A 21,848-nucleotide genomic window follows, 5' to 3' on the forward strand; every position below is an offset into this window, starting at 1 on the left:
GTAAATAGGAGGAGAGTCTGCGAAAGAAAACAGGGTATTAAAGCAGCTCCGTGAGAGCTAAAGCCCAGCTGAGAGTGTGAGCACGAGGTCGGTGTCCCGCTGAGGAGACAGAGGGCAGCTTTGTGTGGGGCCCCAGCCGCCTCCTATCTCCCTGCTGCTGGTTCCTGGGGAACATGCGGGGGCTCCTGCTTGCCACACTCCTGGGCGCTGCTCTGGCACAGGTAAGCTCCCCCCTCCTCACCGCTTCCCCTCAGGAGTTTCAGATTTCTCCAGGTCAGAAATTAAAAAGGAAGAAGATGGGGGCAGAGTGGGGGGGGGGGGAGGTAAATACCTTGTGGGAATACTTCATGCCAAACGGGGAGCCATTTTCGTCTCCAAATAAAAGTTGTGTTTAGTTTAGAAGCTTCGGGAAAGAAGTGGAAAACATTTCTTCCGTTCAGGTAACGGCACCGAATCCACTTTCGATATGTTTGAACAGCTCCCAGACTTGAATAGTGTATATTTTTTAGGGGGGGGGGCACGACACACACCGCGTGGTCCGGAGGCGGCCGCCGGGGTGAAGGAGCCCCTTCATCTGGGCTCCAGGCTGGGGCTCAACTTTCCGTGGCTGTGTGCGAAAGGTGCAGAGAGCCACTGGAAAAAATGATTCTGACGACTTCCTTCAGCTAAGCCTGTCCTTGTTTGAAAGGAGCACTTGGGCTAAACGTTTATATTTTTAAAACGTTCTGTTACTTTGTCTCTTCTCAAGTCATGCGTTTCTCCCTTTTCATGAAAAGGAAGCGGTCCGTGAAGACTTGGGAATAGTTTCAAGCAACAGACCAAAGGGAAATTTAATTTGAGAGGAGCAAGTCGTTGCCTTGGGATTTTTTAATAAGAAGATGAAAACAGGGTGACTTGTGTATGTGGATTTATTTACATGGAGGAGGTTACTGCTTGCACAGAGGACAGAGCTTTCGAAACCTTCCAGTGGTTGGGGAAACATGGACGTGTCTGGGAGTTAGTAGCCGAGTAGGGCGCTCAATTGTGTTTTAGGAAGCAAGAGATTGAAATTTGTTATATAGGATATGGAGAGATTTCAGACTGTAGAAGAGTCCTAACAAGAATGCCACTGGTGTGGTTTGTCTCCACTGCTATATGGAGGGGCACGTTTTCTCCAGGGGAGGGGAGACGGAGCTGTCTCCCGCTCCACCCTTCTTGAGAAAAGGCCCATTGTTGTTGTTGTGGATTGAACAGCACCTATCCCGACAGACAGGGAGGTGTCCAAGATAAAAAAACAAAAACAAACACAAAGAGGTTAAGACACGGCAACAAGAAAGTATTATTTTGCTTAATTTTGTCATTATGAACTTTTGAGGAATAATACCTACTCCTTGTTGAATGTCTGCTATGGGCCGAGCACCGTGCTAGGTACTTTAGTCAGTATCTTAATCCTCAAAATAACCTTACGACGTGGATTATTATTATTATTATGAATCCCATTTTACAGAGGAGGATTGAGGCTTAAAGATCAAGTAAATGATAGTCACCTGAGATCACAGAGCTGTACCAAATCTCAGCGCTGGTGTAAAAACCCTTTGTTTCTGGTGCAACAGAAGAGCCTATTTTGGTGTCCCAAAAGAGCTCTGTTCCATTTCTTCTCTGTCGCACCGGGTCTTGAAAGATGGTTTCACTGAAGATAGAACACCAGGTTGACAGTTGTTTCTTTTTGTTTTTCCTTTCATCATTGGGTCTTATTCTCCACCTCCCCTCCACCTTCTTTTTTTTTTTTTTTAAAGGCTTATTTTTTTTTTTTTCCCCCAGAGAAGCTTTAAGGTCACAGCAAATTTGAGAGGAAGGTAAAGAGATTTCCTGTCTACCACTTGCACGGCCTCCCCGCTTATTAACATCCTCCACTAGAATGGTACCTTTGTTACAACTGATGAGCCTACATTGATAGATCAGTATTACCTAAAGCCCATAGTTTACCTTGGGGTTCACGTTTGGTAGTGCCCATCCCAGGAGTTTGGACAAATGTACGATGACACGTATCCGGCATCACAGGATCATGGAGTATTTTTGCTGCCTTAAAAATCCTCTGTGCTCCACCCCGTCCCCCAATCCCTGGCAGCTAGTGATCTTTTTAGGGTCTCCGTAGTTTTGCCCTTTTCCAGAATATCCTATAGTTGGAATCATACAGTAAGTAGACTTTTCAGATTGGCTTCTTTCAACTTAATAATATGGGTGTCTTTTCATGGGTTGATAGCTCATTTCTTTTTCGTACTGCATAATCCATTGTCCGGATCACAGTTTATCCAAGGCACCTACTGAAGAGTATCTTGGTCTCCTTTTGATGGGAAGTCAGATCTCTCTCTTGTTGTTATTCTCTTGTATGTAATGTAATGCTTCTCTTTTCCGAGTACACTTTCAAGATTTTATCCTTGGTTTTCAACAGTTACCTTGTGGCCTCAGAGATTGTATAGAAATGCTTCAAGACGGGAAAGCGAAGCAGGTGTCCCCAGGTGGGCAGTGTGGAGAGTAGGCATTTCCTTGAAAGGAAGCAACATGAGGAAAAGCATGGAGGAGGAAAGGGACCTGGTGAGGCTCGTAAGCAGTAAGGTGGAGGAGGAGAGTGCATTGAAAGCGAAGGCTGGAGAGGAAGGCATGAACCCGCACAGGCTTCAGATAGCATGCTCAGAATTTTGCACTCTATGCTGTAGCAGTAGGGAACCACTGGTGCCCTGTACAAGGAGGGGTAGTAGAATCAGACAGGCTTTCTAAACAGATCCCTCCAGCAGAAATATGGCAGATTCATTTGAGGAGTCATTATTGAGGGAGGAAGACCAGTTAGGAAGTTATTGCAATAGTACTCAGTAGCCACGCAGAAGGGGGTAGAGTGGCTACTTGTAGGAATAGGAGGACAATTCGCATTCGGCACTGAACGGCTATGGGAAGTGTGGGAGACGACGACCAGGAGGATTCCCGGCATCCTGACTCCAAACGTTGGAGAAGCTATCCAGAAGGGGGAGGGGGGAGGGCAGGGACGATGAGTTTGGGGAATGAATTTTTCCCATGGGACATTCTAGTGGCACTGTCTCCTAGGTAGTCAGCTGTATGGCTGCAGAGCTTGGTGGAGAACTCCTGGATGGAAATTTAGTTTCGACGCTTGCACAGGGTGGAAACGGAAGGCCAGGGGGTAGAGGAGATTGCCAAGAGACTGTGTAGAGTGAGAAAAGACAGCAAGGTCACAGAACACCAGTTAGTCTAAGTGTAAGTCAGATTTGGGGTAATAGGAGTCTGCAGAGGAGAGTGAGAAAGTAGATGGAGAGGTAGGGGTAGACCTGGGAGGGTCTGGCGTCATGAAAGCCAGGGGAGAGGAGAGGATTAAGAGTCAAACAGGGGGCACCTGGGTGGTTCAGTTGGTTAAGCATCCTTCCAACTTTCGATTTCGGCTCGGGTCACGATCTCCCAGTTCGTGGGATCGAGCTCCACATCTGGCTCTACACTGACTGCCCTCATGCTCTCTCTCTCCAAAATAAATGAAGCATAAAGAAAAAAAAAAAAGTCAAACACCTTAGAGAGGGGGCAAGAGGAAAACAGAGAGATTCCATGAACATGAGCCCAGCTGGGAGGCCAGTGAATCTGGCAGGAAGGCCCCGGCAACCATGGCTGAACCAAGGTGAAATTGAGAAGACGCTGTTTCTACTCCCTTCTCCACTTTTGGATTTCCAGTCCCCGCCACCACCTCCTCCAGAATCCCAGCACAGTTTATCCTCAAAATCTATCCTCACGTGGTCTCTTCAGCTTGAATTGTAGCTGAGAGGGTTGCTCTGGGGAATTCGTGTTACCAGTGATAAGCAAAAGGGCTGAGGTTGTAAGGGTGGAATTTCAAACTCATACTCTTAAGTGTAGGAGGTTTTGGGTTGGAAAGAGGTTTAGATTTCTGGATCAGTGCAAGTGCCTTCAGGCTATCAAATAAATTGAGGGTTAATTATAGAAATTACTTGCCAGGCACTGTGCTAGGTGCCAGTATTAATTACAATGAACCACAAAGTCCCTGGGTAGCTTTAAGCGTGTGGAAAAGACAGACACTTACACAAATGGTTTCAATTCAAGGGCATGTAAAAGAGAGGGGGGTGGGGAGAGATCGTAAGAAGTTTTCTGGAAAAGGCCATAGCTAAACAGAGCTGGATGAAGAGTGAGGGCCAGTGAAGAAGGTTACAGCCGGATGGAACAGCATCAGCTATTCAGGGAACGGCCGACACTTGAACTTGCCAGAACCTAACGGATGCTAGGAATGCGGGAGATTGAGGAGGGCCCTGAATGCTGTGCTTAGGAGCTTGGACTTTCCCAAGTCAGTCACTTTCGGGTGTGAGGGATGAAGGAGAGGAGCAGGTGAGGTCCATTTTCAGCTTCCTGGCTTGGGGAGCTCAGTGGTTGGCCCCACCATTCGCTAAAAAGGGAACTAGGTGAGGAACAGTCTGTTGTGGGGAAGGAGAAAGTGAGATCTTCGTGGGACATCAAAGTGGATATACCCAGGGGAAATTAATGAGTTGTAAGCTTAGGGGGAGAGGCCTTGGCTGGAGAGGAGAGACAGATGAAGATTAGGGGGTTTGTTTAGTATCAAAGCTGGCTTGTGGCGGGACCCGGACGAGGGAAGGAGCGAAGGTCAGGGTTGAGAGCTCGGGCTCTGAAATCTGCCTGTCTAGTTTAAATCCCTCTTCTACTGCTTGATGTAGGACTTAGGACAGGTGAAACAATCTGAGCTTCAGTGGCCTCATTTATAAAATGGGGTGTATGGTTTCCTCCTGCTCCTGTAACCCGTTACCACCGATTTAGCGGCTTAAAACAACACAAATTTATTATTTTACACTTCTGGACATCTGTAGTGTGAAAATGGGTATTAGAGGGCTAAAATCAAGGGTCGGCAGGGCTCTTCCTTCTGGAGGGTCTAGGAGAGAGTCTGTTCTTTGCCTTTGGCAGCTTTTTAAAAAAGTTTAATTACTTATTTTGAGAGAGAGAAAGGGAGAGGGCAGGAGACAGAGACAGAATCCCAAGCAGGCCCCGAGCCATCAGTACCGAGTCCCTTACAGGGCTCAAGTCCACGAGCTTTTGAGGTCATGACCTGAGCTGAAGTCAGACACTTAACCAACTGAGCCACCCAGGTGCCCCTGCTTTCTGCAGCTTCTTTTTCCTTTTTAATGTTTTTATTTATTTTTGAGAGAGAGAGAGAAAGCGGGCAGAGAGGGGCAGAAAGAGGAAGACAGAGGGTCTGAAGCAAGCTCCAGGCTCTGAGCTGTCAGCACAGAGCCCGTCGCAAAGGCTTGAGCTCACGAGCCGTGAGATCATGACCTGAGCTGAATGTCGACCCCACCAACTGAGCCACCCGGGCACCCCCGCTTTCTGCAGCTTTTAAAGGCTCCTGCACTCGTGGCTCATGACCGCCTTTCAGCTGTGACATCACGCCTGCCTCTGCTTCCATCCCATCTTCTCGACATTCCTGCCTCTTTCCCATTGAAGGATACTTGTGGTTACATTGGGCCCACCTGGTTAATCCAGGATACTCTCATCTCAAGACCTTTACCTGCATCTGCAAAATCCCCTTTGCTGTGTAAGGTAGTATCTTAACAGGTTCTGGGGATTAGAACACAGGCATCTTTGAAGGAACACTTATTATGCCTACCACATGTGGCTAACAACTGCTCCATACTCTTCTAATGAAGGCTAAATGATAATAGGTAAGGCGCTTGGCACAGAGGAGGTACCATGTTCTTTCATTCCATACACTTTATTACAGGGAATAAGACTGCAAAAAAGCTTGCCCTTTCAAGAAGCTCACATTCTTGATGCGTGACTCAGAAGATAAACAAGTAGAATACACAGGAATGAGACAGGTGGTAAGAAGGTCTGTGGGCTAAAAGGCTGGGGCAGGGTCTGTTTTACAAAGGGTGGACAAGAAGGGCCTCACTGATAAATTTGAGCACAGACCTAAGCCACTGAAAGAGTGAGCCACGAAGATACCTGCGGGAGGAACATGCTTGGCGTATTCAAAGAATGGGGAGGCCAGGTGGACCTGAGGTTGCAGGGCCTTCGAGGGTCATTTGGCTTTTACACCGAAATGTGAAGCCGTGAGGAAGCCACCTCTTATGAGCAAGGAGTGACATGAATTAAAGTATGATTGTAAAAAGATACACATATTTAATGTATACCATTTGATGAGCTCCAGGATGAGTATATTCTCATTAAACCAAAACCACTACCAAAGCCCTAAACATATCCATCACCTCCCAGAGATTTCTCCTGTCCCTTCTATTATTGTTTGTGTGTGTGTGTGTGCGGTAAGAACATTTAACATAGGATCTACTCTCTTAGCAAATTTTAAGTATATGTATAATGCGGTAACTGTTAGCTATAGGCACTGTAGCTTATTTCATTTTAACCATTGTGCTGAGTGAAGAATCTGGAAGACGAAGGGGGAAGCAAGGAGATCCTTTAGGAGACCTTTACAATCATCTAAAGTGAGAAATAATGGTAGCTTGGTGGTGATGGGGGGGGATGCTATCTAATCATTTCTGATTAGAGTTGGGTACATTTTAAAGGCATAACCAACAGGATTTACTGATAGGATTGGATAGAAAATGGGAGAGAAGAGTCAAGAATGACCCGACCCCAAGGTATTCTGGAAAAGTGAAACTGGCCTGTGTTCAGCAGGGATGTGCATGGAAGGGTATCTTGGAAGAGAAATTGGGAGTTTGTTCTGGTCACACTGAGCTCGCTGTGCCTGTCAGATATCCAAGTGGAGACCGGGCAGTTCGCATCTGAGTTCCCAAGACAGGGCTGGAGGGAGACAGGCAATAGAGAGAGGGAGGAGCCTTCAGAGGTGTTCACCGCAGGGGGCTCCAATTAAGAGAGTGAGAAGGAGCAGCGAGGAGGGAGGAGGAAGAAGAACGAGTGATGTGTGGGCAGCCGAGTGAAGAAAGGTTTACGGAAAGAGGGATGGTGACAGTTCCCGGTGGATATTGCGGCGCTCCCCGCTGTAATCTCCCAATTCAGGGGAAGTCTTCGGTTTCTAGAAATCTCTGAAATGAGTTTGAGGCATGCTTTCTAACGGCACCTGTGTCATCCAATGAAGTTCTGCTGCAGGGCGCAGGGCGGCGGGCCGTCAGACAAGCCGCCTGAAGGGAGGCCTGGAGAAGCGTCGGAGGTGCACCAGCGTAAACAGTTCTGTCACTGGCCCTGTCAATGCCCTCGCCAGAAGCCCAGCTGCCCTCCTGGAGTGAGCCTGTTGAGGGACGGCTGCGGATGCTGTAAAGTCTGTGCCAGACAAGCAGGGGACATGTGCAACGAGGCCGACCTCTGCGACCCGCACAAAGGGCTGTACTGTGACTACTCGGCAGACGGGCCTAGGTACGAGACTGGAGTGTGTGCGCGTAAGTGTCTTCTTCGGGACCTGCTGGGAGAGGTGGAGCCCAGACAGCATTCCCCCCTCCCTGTAATTGTTGATTGGAATAGTCAGCTTAGTTTGGCTAAGTTTGAGGTGGGTTTGGTTTTCACACACCGGTGGGACTGGCTTTGTCATATTGGACACCATGTGTTCAGAAACCTGTTCTTGTTAATTGCACTGACGTGAGCATGTAGTGATTTTCAGGTAATTGCCTTTAGTGATAAAAATAGGAGAAATTAGGTAAATAGAGCCTGACTTCTTAAAGTGCCACGAAATGACAGCTTTTGTCACTGTGGTCAAAAGCTCAGTCTGGATTCACCCTTTTCCGCAACTTAAAAATAATCTTGCTTAAAATGTAAGGATGTATATCCTGCTTTAATCTTAGCCTTTCCAAACGATCATCAAGTTACTGTACTTTTAAATGGAAGCAGATTTGTAAAAAGGAAGGTAGCAGGACCCCAAATCACAACCTGACCCTCAGATTTATGGATTTTAATTCTGGAGACTGATGGAGACCATCTAAACCTACACCTTGACAATAACTCAGGATCCTGATTTAGCGAGGATTAAAAACTAAGATTTCTAGGGCACCTGGGGGGCTCAGTTGGTTAAGCATCTGACTTCAGCTCAGGTCATGATCTCACGGTCCATGGGTTTGAGCCCCACATCAGTCTCTGTGTTGACAGCTCAGAACATGGAGCCTGCTTTGGATTCTGTGTCTCTCTTTCTCTCTGCCCTTCTCCCACTCATGCTTTGTCTCTCAAAAATGAATAAACATTAAACAATTAAAAAAAAAAAAACAAAACCTAAGATTTCTAAGGGAAGAGAGATACCCATGTTAGCTTCACATTTTAGTCAGTCTACAGAAAAGACCGTGTGGGCAGGCAAATTACTATCGGGTTTTTTTGCGAGCCTGGAATAAGAGCACATCTTTGGAGTATGACTGAGTGTGTAGAGCCATTCAAGTTTGATGGCCTGATGCCCCTGTCAGCACTAAACTATATTGGTTAAGAATGCAGGCACTGGGTTCAAATTCTGTACTTTATATGCTGAGTGACCTTGAGGTCACGTTGCTTAACCTCTCTGTGCCTCCGTTACGTCATATATTACTTCCTCTTACAGAAGTGCTAGGAGGAACACATGAAATAATGACACAAAACCCACAGCACCTAGCAGAATATCTGGCAGGCAGTAGACTCTTAGACATGTTAGCTATTATTTGTGGAAATTCAACAGACCTATCAGACTCTGGCATCAGGATCCTCCTTTCTCCCAAATGGTGCTGGGCAAATTATTTCATTACCCTAAAAAGCACTTAGTGAACCACCACTAATGAGCCAGGCACTGTGCCCAAAGAAAACAAGAAAAGATAGAGGCCCTGCCCTCACAGAGTCAAACCTTACTGTGTCAGACAGAGCTTTCCACAAGTGATTTCACATAGAATGTGATGAGTATTTTAACAGAGCATAGCCATGAGGGTGGGGTGGAGATGACCTGAAATGGGTCACAAACTATGGCCCAGGGGCCAAATCTGGCCCAGAGCCTGTTTTTGTAAGTCACATTTTATTGGAACACAGCCACACTATTCAGTTCCGTAGTCTGTGGCTGCTTTATGATAGCAGAGCCCAGTAGTTGTGACAAAAACCAATGGTCTATAAATGCTAAGATATTTACAGGACATTTGCTGATCCATGATACAGAACAATGATTTTTAAACTTTGCTCTGAGGACCCCTTTAGTCTCAGAAATGAATGAACATCCAAAGAGCTTTCGTTTATGTGAGTTATCTCTATTGGTATTTAGATGGATTAGAAACTTAAAAATATTACTGATCCATTCAAAAATAGAAACCCCATTGCAACTTGATAGGAATAATATATTTATGAAAATATTTTCTAAAACAAAGAAAAAATTAGTGAGAAGAATGGAGCTGTTTTACATTTGTGTACCTCTCTAATGTCCAGCTGAACAGAAGATAGCTAGATTTCCCCATCTGCTTCTGTTTTCAATCTATTGCTGTATGTTATTTTTGTTGAAATATATGAAGGAAATCCAGTCTTACATAGGTAGGTCATTGGAAAAGACAGGAATACTTTAACAGGATTTTCAGATAATTGTGAATATTCTTTTTGATATTAAAACTTGAGAAGTGGTACTTTTTTTTATTAAAAAAAATTTTTTTTAATGTTTATTTCTGAGACAGAGAGAGACAGAGCATGAACAGGGGAGGGGCAGAGAGAGAGAGAGAGAGAGAGAGAGACACAGAATCCGAAGCAGGCTCCAGGCTCTGAGCTGTCAGCACAGAGCCCGACGCAGGGCTCGAACTCACAAACCGTGAGACCATGACCTGAACCGAAGTTGGTTGCTCAACTGACTGAGCCGCCAGGTGCCCCTAGAAGTGGTACTTTCTTGAAAATTAGCTGTATCATGGAATCTGAAACCCTATCAATGAACTTGGCAGAGTCTGTGACATCAAAATGCATTAGTCTATCCAAGACCTAGTTGGAATGGGTCTTTTACTCGTGTATAATTTTGTAACACCATGCATTGGTTATTTGGAAAATACTAGTTTGGGAAAAGGTGATGTTGATGTTCCAAATATTGATACACTTTGTACAAGATTAAAAAAACACATTAACCAATACCAATCTAATCATAAAAGTCTGCATATTGGGTAGCTATAGAGATCTTGGTGGTGGATATAGATTTTCTAAACTTCTAATTGTTGCTTGAAAGCCTGAATTCTGTCATTGGCCAGAAAAGTGTTTCCCTTAAAGTGAGACGCTCACCATTGATTTTCAAGAAAATGTCTGCCAAATACCTGAGTAATCATGGTTTATCTGTCAGTCATCTCTTTAGGTGAAATCCTCACTCAAAAAGTGGTTTCGTTCAGCCCCAAACTCAAACAATAGAATAGGTGCTTCTCAAGACGATACAATATCTACAGAAATGCTCTCTGTAACACTTCCTACTCTGTCACACAGGATATTAAAATGACATATATTTGGTGATTAAGATTTAGTAAAATTGGTAATTTCTACTGTTATTAGGACATTATTGAGTAAAACTAGATTTTCTTTTTTTTTTTCGAAAGCACATTTATGTACAAGTGCATTGGCAGGGAAAAACACACTACTAGCCCGTACGGTTTGATTTACGCTAAGGCTCCAGCAGCAGTGTCAGCCGCCATTGCTCATACACCCTCAGTGCAAATACCAACACGGTGAAAAAAGTCAGGCACATCTCAGTGTTCTGAAAGAGTTTTGACCTTGCGGATTCTCTGAAAGGGCCTCAAGTACCACCAAGAGGCACGAGGGATCACACTTTGGAGAACCGTTGATCCAGGTCAAGAATACCTCTCAGAGGAGTGAAAGTTTCCTCCAATTCTCTTAACAACAACAAAATTAGTTGCTGTGCAGTACTGTAGTTAAACAAATTATGATTTCTTCAGCCATTCACGTATCCTCATTTCCTACAAACACATCCTTGCCTATTGTTGGACATCTGGGAAACCTCAGTCTTACCAGCCACCAATCCATCTCTCAGACTTACAATCAGTATCTCAGTGTGATACTCCTACTGATCCTGGATAGGGCCTGTACTTGGTCAGATTCTGACCAAGATTCTGAAAGTGACTGACTGGAGCAGATCGCCTACAATATAATGGAAATGTCTCATTTCCACCTTTTACACATGTTCTGAGAAAGACCCAGATGGGGCCTAAGAAGCTGAGAACACTACTTCATAAAGGAGATAGCTATTACCCCTGTGATTCATAATGGGAGGTCTGGATTATCAGTTATGGCTTCTTTGGTGATTCTGCTCTTCTCTCTTTTCAGATCTTATAGCTGTGGGATGTGAGTTCAACCGGGTACATTATCATAACGGCCAAGTCTTTCAACCCAATCCCCTGTTCAGCTGTCTCTGTGTGAGTGGGGCCATTGGATGCACACCTCTGTTCATACCAAAGCCGGCTGACGGTCACTGCTCTGGGGCTAAAGGTAGAAAGAAGTCTGATCAATCAAACTGTGGCCTGGGACCGTTCCAACAACAGCTTTCAACAAGCTACAAAACAATGCCAGGTGCTTAAAGGCATAGTTAGTTCTCATGTATGGCTTCCTGTGATCTTTCATGTTTCTTTTATGTACCACAGGTACTCAGTAAGTACTTATGGCTTAGTGGTCAGTCTGAGAGTTAGGTTGGGTGTGCTATCTTACTCAGTCTCTGCCTCAGATAGGTAGTTTTCTAAGTATCCCTAAAGGAAACTTTATAATGTTTTAGATTTTTTCCAGTAAAATATTCCAGTTTTTAAAAGCTCTGCTCGGGTCAGAAAAACTCCTCTATGCCCCTGGCTCATTCCACTCAACCTCTTCTAAGGAAAACTGACCAAATATTGTTCACATGCACCCTGAGAGAAACTTTTACTTGTAGTGTTATATTATGGGCAGGACGTGTGACCCATCCAGTTCCAAAAATTTTCAAAGGCAACTCCTGTGTATGACAAAAGCAGAAATGGAAGCCTGCTTATTAAAAACATTTGAGAATATGTTTTGAATTTGTAAATATTGTTTCTAAACATAGGAAACTGCTGACATACGATTATTCTTTCATTCGGTCTGAAAATGCAGCTCTACAGTTACCAACCTCTCTCTAAATAAACACACATACAGGTATTTTAAAGTAGGGTCCCCAGCTATATATGTAGTCAGAACCCGTAATGAGACTCTTTCTCACTCATCGTGAGCACTTGGCCATTTACAGTTAGTGTCCGTATATTCATAAATACTATATACTGGTCTGCTTTAAGTTAACATCTTGTTTAAATGCCAGGGCATTTTGGGGACAGGAGTTTCAAAAACACCCACAAATGAAGAACAGATGAGGAAGGACTCAAAAGGGTCAGTATTCATGCCTGGTTGTTATTCATAGCTCTGTGTTTTTACCCAGAAATCAAGAATGCCTTTTTATTGAAATTTGGAGCTTAGTAAATGAAAGGTGCCATGGAAATACAGGAGGAATATTTATATATGCTAAAAACTTCTAAGTTCAGTTACATTATGTGGATATTTAACAAAAGCAACTATAATCAAGCAATGAATTTTAGATATTTAAAAAACTAACTCTATGAAAGGAACATTCTCAGAGACTTCCATCATGCCAATTAATTTGAAAATAGTTGAACAGGTTGTAGTGAATTTGCATTTACCACACTTGGTTATTTAGCTAACAGCACGACGCCACTAATGCTCTAAAACCTCTAAAATTATAAGCCAAGCTGTTCTTTTTTGCAAAATGTCCGGGAACAGCTGATTTTCTGAACTGGATCTGAGGGGCTCCGTCTAAGTTCTTGGGCCTCACGCATGAACCTCGCCGGTGAGAAAATGCCCTAGGGCAGCAAGTTTCCACTAGAGCATCCTTTTGGATCAAGTTCAGTCGGTCTCATTTGCGGAAGGAGAGTAGTTGCAGAGGATCATGGGAACCTGGCTGGAGGGGGTCTTACATGGTCTCAGTGGCTCGTGCTTTGCTACAAAATGTGAGAAATTCTGTCACTGTGCTCTCTGGTAATTGAGACCACAGGTCTAGATATGTTAGTGTATGTTCAGCCTAACGTCTCTCCTCTGCTTACCTGTGAAACTGTGGTTAGGGGCCCGAAGAGCAGTTTGGGTTTTAAAAGCAAACAGTGACCAATATACACGTTAAGGTGTATTTGGGCATACTTTACTCCAGATGGCCTACGGTTGGATTCTAGCTTTTGCTCGCTCACGATGAAGCATATGCAGTGACATAATGCCCCCATGCTTTTCTCACTGCTCACCAAATACTAAACTCTTACTTTAAAAGCTCTTCTAGACTTCTTGCTTCTTAATGTTAACTTCCTGAACTGCAGCTCTTGGCTTAACTTTTTAAGGGGGTTATTGGTAATGTGATAATCTAACCTACCTTTATTTATTGCAGATGCGTGCCAGGCTTTTAATCTGCTTCCTGCGTTGAGGTCTTTAAACTGTTGTCTACCTTCCAGGTATCTTCATGTTTCTGCTTCCTCTCCCTCAGTTCCTTGTGCAGTTGCAACATCCTACCGTAAATAACACTGAAAGCAGTAAAGTATCATTTATTCGAAGACGGCACACACTTCAAAGTGACTGATATTTCCTATCAAGAAGGTAGTTGCGGGGAGGGGGGCATCTTTTCAGTTTTAAATTTCCATTTTGAAGTAATATAGCCAGAATTTTGCTATATTCAACTGCAGACTCAAATCACAACCTTATTCCAAGTATCCGTTTTAGGATGAATATTAACCTTAAGGAAATGCTTTGAGACAACTAAAATGTAGTGTTTAAAATGAACCAATGGCCTGACTCATTCATGAGCAGAACAAGAGGCTCCCAGTGGACTTATAAGATGGAGGAATTATTATGCACTCATTATATTCTCATTATTCACCCCCCCTTCCCCTCCCTTCTGCTAAGCATCAATCAGTGGAGGGGCTCCATCTGTCCAGCAAATTACCCACCTGCCCATAGATCTATCTTTTCCTTTGCCATTTCTTTCTATAAGTGATTTGAAATGGCTGGCCGATGGAAAGAATACCATGGGCCTGATACCATAGGGAATGTAGCAATTAAGCTGAATGAACAGAATAGATTACACACTCACTATGACTTAGTATATGGTTATTTTGATTAGTTCAATGTAATGTAGAGAATTTTCTAAAAGACCAGATTAAAACAAGTAGAGGAAAAATAACTGGCCTTAATAGTTTATTCTCAAACATAACTTTTGTATTTTAGATTTTAGCATGCCATGAAAGTTAACATTATGACATCATTCTGACTAATACCTTGAATTTCTTAATCCTACTAATGTCTATTTCATTTTTGAAAATAATATCTAGCAAGAGGCAAGTAGTTTAGTACCAAGAGAATGAGCTAGTAAGCAGAAGCAAATGGATACATTTACTCAGATTTTCAAAGATAAATTATCTTTATTCTTCCTAAGAAACTGTACTGTAACATTTGGCTAAAAGGTAATTTGGGGACACCTGGGTGGCTCAGTCAGGTGGGCATCCAACTTCAGCTCAGGTCATGATCTCACAGTTTGTGAGTTCAAGCCCCGCATCAGGCTCTGTGCTAACAGCTCAGAACCTGGAGCCTGCTTCGGATTCTGTGTCTCCCTCTCTCTCTGACCCTCCCGGCTCACATTCTCTTTCTCTATCGAAAATAAATAAACATTAAAAAAAAAAAAAGGTAATTTGAAAGTAGGAGAGAGAGAGCATGATGAATTAGACTGCAAGTTTATTTTATTCTGAGTTACACTGCATAAAAGAAAAAGTTCTGATCTATTTACTATTAGCTTAAAAATAATTATTAAAAGTTGTCTATCTGTGTGAGTACATGATGTATACACATGTACTTTTCCCCCTTTATTTTAGCTTATACGAATCTCCCACTTATTTGGAAAAGAAAATGTCTTGTGCAAGCAACAAAGTGGACCCCTTGCTCCAGAACCTGTGGGATGGGAATATCTGATAGGGTGACCAATGAAAATAGCAACTGTGAAATGAGAAAAGAGAAAAGACTGTGTTATATTCAACCCTGTGACAGTAACATATCAAAGAGAATAAAGGTAAAATTTAATCAGATTTAGTTTCATTGTAATTCAATATTAAGAGACTCCTGAAAAGTACGTGTTTTAGAGGGATAGACAGTATGCGATTCTTGTAAAAATAAAATCACCTCATTGTAACTCTTAAAGTCAAACTATTTGGGAGGAAAGCAAGTATTAATCTAATTGCATTTCAGGGGGGGAAATCTTACCAAGCAGGGAGGTACTGTTAGCCTGCTGATTCTAGATACTCTAGTAGCTTAACAGTGTGGGTCTTGATCAGCCTGATTTGTTGTGGTACACCCACTATGCATGCTTTTAAAAAGCAAATCCTTTTCAGAGTCTAAATTTTAAAAAATATGTTAATTTTATGCAGTGGAATCAAAGCAGTGGGTAAAAGATTTTGGTTGCTGTACCATAATTATAAGAACTGACATTATGAACATCAGAGTGCTGATCTTGGCTATAGATCACCAACTTGGAGGGAGAAACCACCATTTCCAAAATGCTCTGTGCTTATTAGATAGTAAACTTGCCAAAGGACTATGATAAAATATTTACCCCGGAATTGTTTGGTATAACTAGAGCTGGTCCTACTTCTAGAACAAGGCAAGATGACTGTCTCAAGAGTAAGTTTTGGAAATGCTACAAAACCTTTCTCATCCCCAAGTTATTCCCTACCATATTAAGAAGTTGACAACTCAGTTTTAAAGGGATTAAGGTATTTATTCATCCACTCAAAGCTGAGTTTTTTAGGGAATTTGCTAAGCCTTAGGTAAATAAACATCTAATAAGACGTGGCCCTTGATATTAAATAAGACACATTTTCATTGTGGAAATTGTGGAAATGAAGGGTGGAGAGCAACAAAAACAGGGAGTGGGTCCTATGATGGAGCAAGAACAGGGAGGACAGACCTCTGGGGGGGGGCGGTGGGGGGTGGAATTCAAAGGTAGAAAAGAGAGTGCTGATTCACTAAGAAATATTAATGCCCTGGAAATAATTATACCTGTGTTTGTGCTATAAAAGTGTTCTGTATACAGTTTCACTTTTCTAATGACTTCTTAATGTTATGTACCTTTTCAGATCCCTAAAGGAAAAACGTGCCAACCCACTTTCCAACTTCTCAAAGCTGAAAAATTCATCTTTTCTGGATGCTCAAGCACTCAGAGTTACAAACCCACTTTCTGTGGAGTATGCTTGGATAAGAGATGCTGTGTCCCTAACAAGTCTAAAATGATTACCATTCAATTTGATTGCCCAAATGAAGGGTCATTTAAATGGAAGATGCTGTGGATTACATCTTGTGTATGTCAAAGAAACTGCAGAGATCCAGGAGATATATTTTCGGAGCTCAAGATCCTATAAAACCAACTTTATATGGGAAAAGTTAAGTTTAGGTAATCATGTCATTACATCATAAAATTAGAATGGTTTTAAAGGGTGGCAAATCTGCCTTATTGATTTAAAACAGTAAGAATGCCTACTTATTCTCAAATGACTGTATTTAAGGCAATAGAAGCTTTTAAAAAGGTTTGTTAAAAAAATATATGTAAAACTTAAAAACCTTAAAAGTGAACTCTTACTTTAAAATGTAGAATTATGAAATACGCAGAAAGGGACACCTGGGTGGCGCAGTCGGTTAAGCGTCCGACTTCAGCCAGGTCACGATCTCGCAGTCCGTGAGTTCGAGCCCCGCGTCAGGCTCTGGGCTGATGGCTCGGAGCCTGGAGCCTGTTTCGGATTCTGTGTCTCCCTCTCTCTCTGCCCCTCCCCCATCCATGCTCTGTCTCTCTCTGTCCCAAAAATAAATTAAAAAAAATAAAATAAAATAAAATAAAATGTATAATTATGAAATATGCAGATACTTGGTTCCATCTACATATTCCATACATAATGGAAAATTATACAATTTACAAGAAAACATTTCATTCTATAAAGTAATCTGGGATACTTTGTTGAAGATGTGTAAAAAGTTTAAAACTCTTAAAACTAGCCTTTAAAACTTTGTGTACTTTGACAATGTAGCCTAGGATCCCATCAGATGATAATCATTACATGGTGAGCAAGATTCTAGGTTAATTCTTAAAAAGGAATAAGATTAAACTCTAAATATATTTACAGCTTCCATTGCCCTATCCTGAATATGAGTTTATTAAGGTTTCTTTTGGAAGGAGAAAGTAGAACTTCGTTGGCCATTGTTGACAACTGTAATCTAAAAGTTTATATACCAAATAATGTAAAAAATTAAATTTCCAAGATAAAGACCAAAAGCAGTATCCTTACTTTGAAAAGGAAAGAAACTTAAGAATATAACACTAAAGAAAAGCACACAATGGATTATTCTGGCTTGAAAATAAATTGTCCCTAAAAATTACTTCCTTAAATGACAAATCTATCTATGGACTTAAAATATAAGTTATTTTGGGGCGCCTGGGTGGCGCAGTTGGTTAAGCGTCCGACTTCAGCCAGGTCACGATCTCGCGGTCCGTGAGTTCGAGCCCCGCGTCAGGCTCTGGGCTGATGGCTCGGAGCCTGGAGCCTGTTTCCGATTCTGTGTCTCCCTCTCTCTCTGCCCCTCCCCCGTTCATGCTCTCTCTCTGTCCCAAAATAAATAAAAAACGTTGAAAATATAAGTTATTTTATTTAAAGATAAATTAATGTTAAAACCTAGAGCTGGAGATTATAGTAACGAGAGCACTTTCACTAGACTATTACAGCCATTTGCTGCAAAGTTCGGAAGAAGGTATCAGGCTAAGTAACATTCTGTTTGCTTATATAAATGGTGACAAGCAAAACCAATAATACTGTTTAAAAATATGGACATTTATTATTATAAAATCAACTGGTTTACTAAAAAGCATTATATTTAAAGATAATTTAATACAAATAGATGTTAAAATAAATGTAAAAATTCTTTTCAGTGCAAACAAGTGGTTACCCAAACAAGAAACAAAACCTCCCTAATGGCTGTAATAAAACCTATCCCTGAAAAGTTAGTGGGTATTACACAGAAATTTATATTGTGTTCTTCTATTACTCCTCGTACTCACTTTTAAAGAATCAGGAGAATTCAACCAAATAAATTATAAATTTATTTAACAGCTCTAGTTATACCAAATAATTCCAGGGCAAATTACAGGGCTGAAAAAATAAATTATAAATAAATATATGAAAATCTGTGTAAGATTTTTATTGAAGACATGATTACCATTGTATGAATGCCTGAATATGAAACTCTAAATAAAGTAAAATGTTGAACTCTGTTTTCTCAATTTCAGAAAAGGGGAACTTTCTGAAGATAAATGTTTGAAGTTAAAGGTACAAGGACTTTCAGTAATGTCACACACTGGTATCGCCCATGAATTGTGATAAAAGGAAAACCACTCTTTTTTTTTAAGGCAAAAATGCTTTCTAATATGAAAAGTGCAAACTAGACTTTCTGAATCACAAAAGTTCTGAAAACAGAAAGATAAAGTGACCAAAAAATGTGAAATTCAGAATAGTAAAAGTACTTTTGGGGTTCTGTTTTACACAGCTACGCTTAGTCTAGGTAAATCTTCCACAGGCATGCTTCGTGTGGCGTCCAGTTGGTTATATTCCTCTATGAGCGCGGATAAAGATGACACGGCTTCCATGAAACAGCTTTCCTCCATCCCTTCAATTTGTAGATAGTGATGAAGATGAGCCTACAAACAAAGGATAATGTTGACCATTTTCAGGAAACTTGATACAGATGTAACTATCCTAAGACATATTCCTTTTTTTTTTTTATGTTTATTTTTGAGAGAGACAGAGACAGAGAGATAGCATGGGCAGGGAGGGGCAGAGAGAGAGGGAGACACAGAATCCAAAGCAGACTCCAGGCTCTGCGCTGTCAGCACTGAGCCCAATGTGGGGCTCAAACCCATGAACTGTGAGATCATGACCTGAGCCAAAGTCAGACACTTAACTGACTGGGCCACCCAGGTGCCCCGAAACACAGATATACTTTATTAAAATAATAGTTCACTCAATTTTACGAGAGAAATGAGAACTCAAATCCTATAAACTCAGGAGATTTCTCATTTAGGTAGTCTGAGTACAACGAATACAGTAGTCAGGAGTGCCCCTGATTTGTAACAGTATAACTCACAAGAATACATCTTAAATAGCCCAAATAAAAACACATAGTTACAAAAGTGTACTGATAATTACCTTTTTCTTGTAGAGCCTCATGAATCGCTCTCTGAGTTCCATGAAGGTAGGCTTCACGCATGTGTTATTGGCTAGAGCTAATAATGAATGGGAATGCCCCACGGGAGGTACTGAACACAGGCTGGTTTTCCAGCCTTCTTGATTCCAGGAGATAAACCGTAGAGAAGGTTTTAATCTGAGATACAAAAACTCAAAGGTGAGAATGAAGGTAATGAAAACATCTGCCATATATGGCAATGGACATTACTAATGGTAATTACCATTCTAATTGCTTAATATATAACGCAAAGTTATCTACTTTTTACTATTAACAGTATCATGGTACAGTCTGACAGTGAACTAAGGGACATTTAGTTAGGAGGACATAAAACCTGGGGAAGAAAAAGAAATAAAAATATTGTAATTTTCTTTACTTTGTAATTCAATCGAGTAGTTTTCCTAAAAAACAGATGGTCAAAAAATAGTACAACATAAACTTAGAAGCAGCGAAGTGGTGGTGGTGGTAATAAAACAACAATAGTTAAATTTTCTGAACATTTTCAGAAAATAAGACATCTTAGAGCACCTGGGTGGCTCAGGCAGTTAAGCGTCCAACTTTGGCTGAGGTCATGATCACGCAATTTGTGAGTTGGAGCCCCGCATTGGGCTCTGCTGACAGCTCAGAGCCTGGAGCCTACTTTGCATTCTGTGTCTAGCCCTCTCTCTGCCCCTCCCCTGCTTGCGTGTGTGCACGCGCGCTCTCAAAAATAAACAAACATTCAAAAAAATTGAAAAAAAAAAAGAAAATAAAACATCTCCTGTATCATTCACTATTCACAAATAACAATTTTGTACTATTATTCTTGTTTTACATTTGAAAAAAGTAAGGCCAAGAGGGGCTAAGTATTTGCTCGAGGTCACGCTTTAGTTAAGTGGCAAATGCTAGAATTGGAAGACAGGCCATCTGAACTACCATGCTACGTTGTCACAAGTGGTATACATAAATTATCAGGAAAATATAAAATCAAACCTTTCAATATTTCTGCGAAGATCTGAAACCTGTACATTTCCTCTAACCATAAGGGCACAGGCGAGGTAGAGGCTATGTTTGGGGTCAGCCCGAATTAGCTGGTGATCTTTACTAAAGGCATCTGAAAACATCTGATCCAACCTAGAACAATGAAAGAATCACTGTTTATACTAAATATTACTTCTATGTTTATACATACAAAATGCAGGGATCATCATCTACAGGTAAATACATACACAAATACATTCTAAATTTCAGCTATCATTTTCTCAAAGCAATCTTGATGAAAAATACGAAAAAAGAAGACATCTTTTATCCTTCATTTAAAGAGAGGAAGAAAAAGGTGCTAACAAGTTTATATCTAACAATTCACAGCATCCTAGGCCCTTCCTTAAAATAGCCCCAGTCTCGTTCTCAAATCCCACTTGCCTCAATAGAAATATGATTAGGTTCCTTAGATAACTCTAGCCAAGATTCTGTATGTGGAAACTGCAGAATGTCTGGGAAGTGCTGCAAAAATCGCACTGTGCTACCTACTCATTCAGCAGTTATTTACCAAATGCCTATTATGTGCCAGGCACTATTTGACGTGCAAGAGACCCAGCAGTGAACAACAACAAAAACTTCCTACTCTAATAGAGTTTACATTCTGTCTTGGTTATGTGACAGCAAGAACAGAAAGTCTCCTTTAAGGAATGGTGAGTGCTACGGGGGATTCATAAATCTTTTGCTACTGTGTTCAAAATGTTGGTGTGTTATGTGCTTCTGGGCATTTTTATGGAGTTAATAAGGAAACCCAGAAAAGGTTAGGAACCACCATACAGAAAACGAGCACACTTACTTGTGATTTATTTTCTGACACAAAATATAAGAACTAGTAAGGAGCTATTTGTAAGTTTGGGACACTTATCTTTGTTTACATTAGAAATACGGGATTTCAAGAAACATGCACATACTTCTCAGATGTGCTCATTATTTTCATGTGATAAAAATGGGACTAGGCACAGAAATGACATTTATTAATAAAAGGTACAATAAAAACCATTCTCATTTGTTAGAAACCATTAATAAGAAATTAAAGAATTTTAAAACTAGGACTTTTAATGGTACAATTTTAAAACATTTTATTACTTTACTCAAAGATAAATGTGTTCATATGCTGATATGGCAGCCTATGAAATATATACAGTACAGCAGAAAAAAAGAACACAGAGATAGAAAGAACATGTGACAAGCTCTTTAAGAGTCTAAAATCTTTAAAGTCCCTTATACATTTTCACAAACACATTTTAATTAAAAATAATCCTTTGTAACCAATTATATGAATAAAAACTGTTGGAAGTAGTGTTATTTTTATCAAAATATGCCAAAAAGCAGGATTAAAAAGAAATTTAATTGGCTTTGAAACATTCAGGTTGAAGGACCAAGTCAAACATTTTCTCCTTTATAGCTGTACTTAATTAAATGTAAAAAATGTCTGGAATTATCACTAATGTATAATAAATAGTTTAGTATGAATTTACATTGTATGTGTCCACACTAATGATGCACATTTTATTTAAATACATTAATTTTTAATACATTGGGCTGATAAAAACAGTGAATATTTAATGAATGATCAC

At 41.1% G+C, this 21,848-nt stretch overlaps 2 protein-coding genes across 3 annotated transcripts in view; one reads left to right on the forward strand and one right to left on the reverse strand.

Moving 5' to 3' along the window:
• CCN6 (cellular communication network factor 6) lies at nucleotides 1–18,384 on the forward strand. The gene is made up of 6 exons (XM_047859738.1): nucleotides 1–221; nucleotides 7,109–7,406; nucleotides 11,260–11,502; nucleotides 14,850–15,043; nucleotides 16,107–16,420; nucleotides 18,302–18,384. Exons 1-5 carry the CDS (start codon nucleotides 174–176, stop codon nucleotides 16,386–16,388), a joined length of 1,065 nt encoding a protein of 354 aa, XP_047715694.1. The 5' UTR covers nucleotides 1–173; the 3' UTR covers nucleotides 16,389–16,420; nucleotides 18,302–18,384.
• TUBE1 (tubulin epsilon 1) overlaps nucleotides 17,831–21,848 on the reverse strand; it is a 17,250-nt gene continuing 13,232 nt past the window's right edge. For both annotated transcript variants that reach the window (XM_047859736.1, XM_047859737.1), the window contains 3 exons: nucleotides 20,227–20,367; nucleotides 19,218–19,392; nucleotides 17,831–18,709 (listed from right to left, as the gene is read on the reverse strand). In XM_047859736.1, the coding sequence (XP_047715692.1) occupies nucleotides 18,551–18,709; nucleotides 19,218–19,392; nucleotides 20,227–20,367 (475 nt within the window). In that variant the 3' untranslated portion in view covers nucleotides 17,831–18,550. The remainder of the gene's footprint in view (nucleotides 18,710–19,217; nucleotides 19,393–20,226; nucleotides 20,368–21,848) is intronic.

Source organism: Prionailurus viverrinus, chromosome B2, assembly GCF_022837055.1.
Source record: "Prionailurus viverrinus isolate Anna chromosome B2, UM_Priviv_1.0, whole genome shotgun sequence".
In the NCBI taxonomy this organism is placed as follows: domain Eukaryota; kingdom Metazoa; phylum Chordata; class Mammalia; order Carnivora; family Felidae; genus Prionailurus; species Prionailurus viverrinus.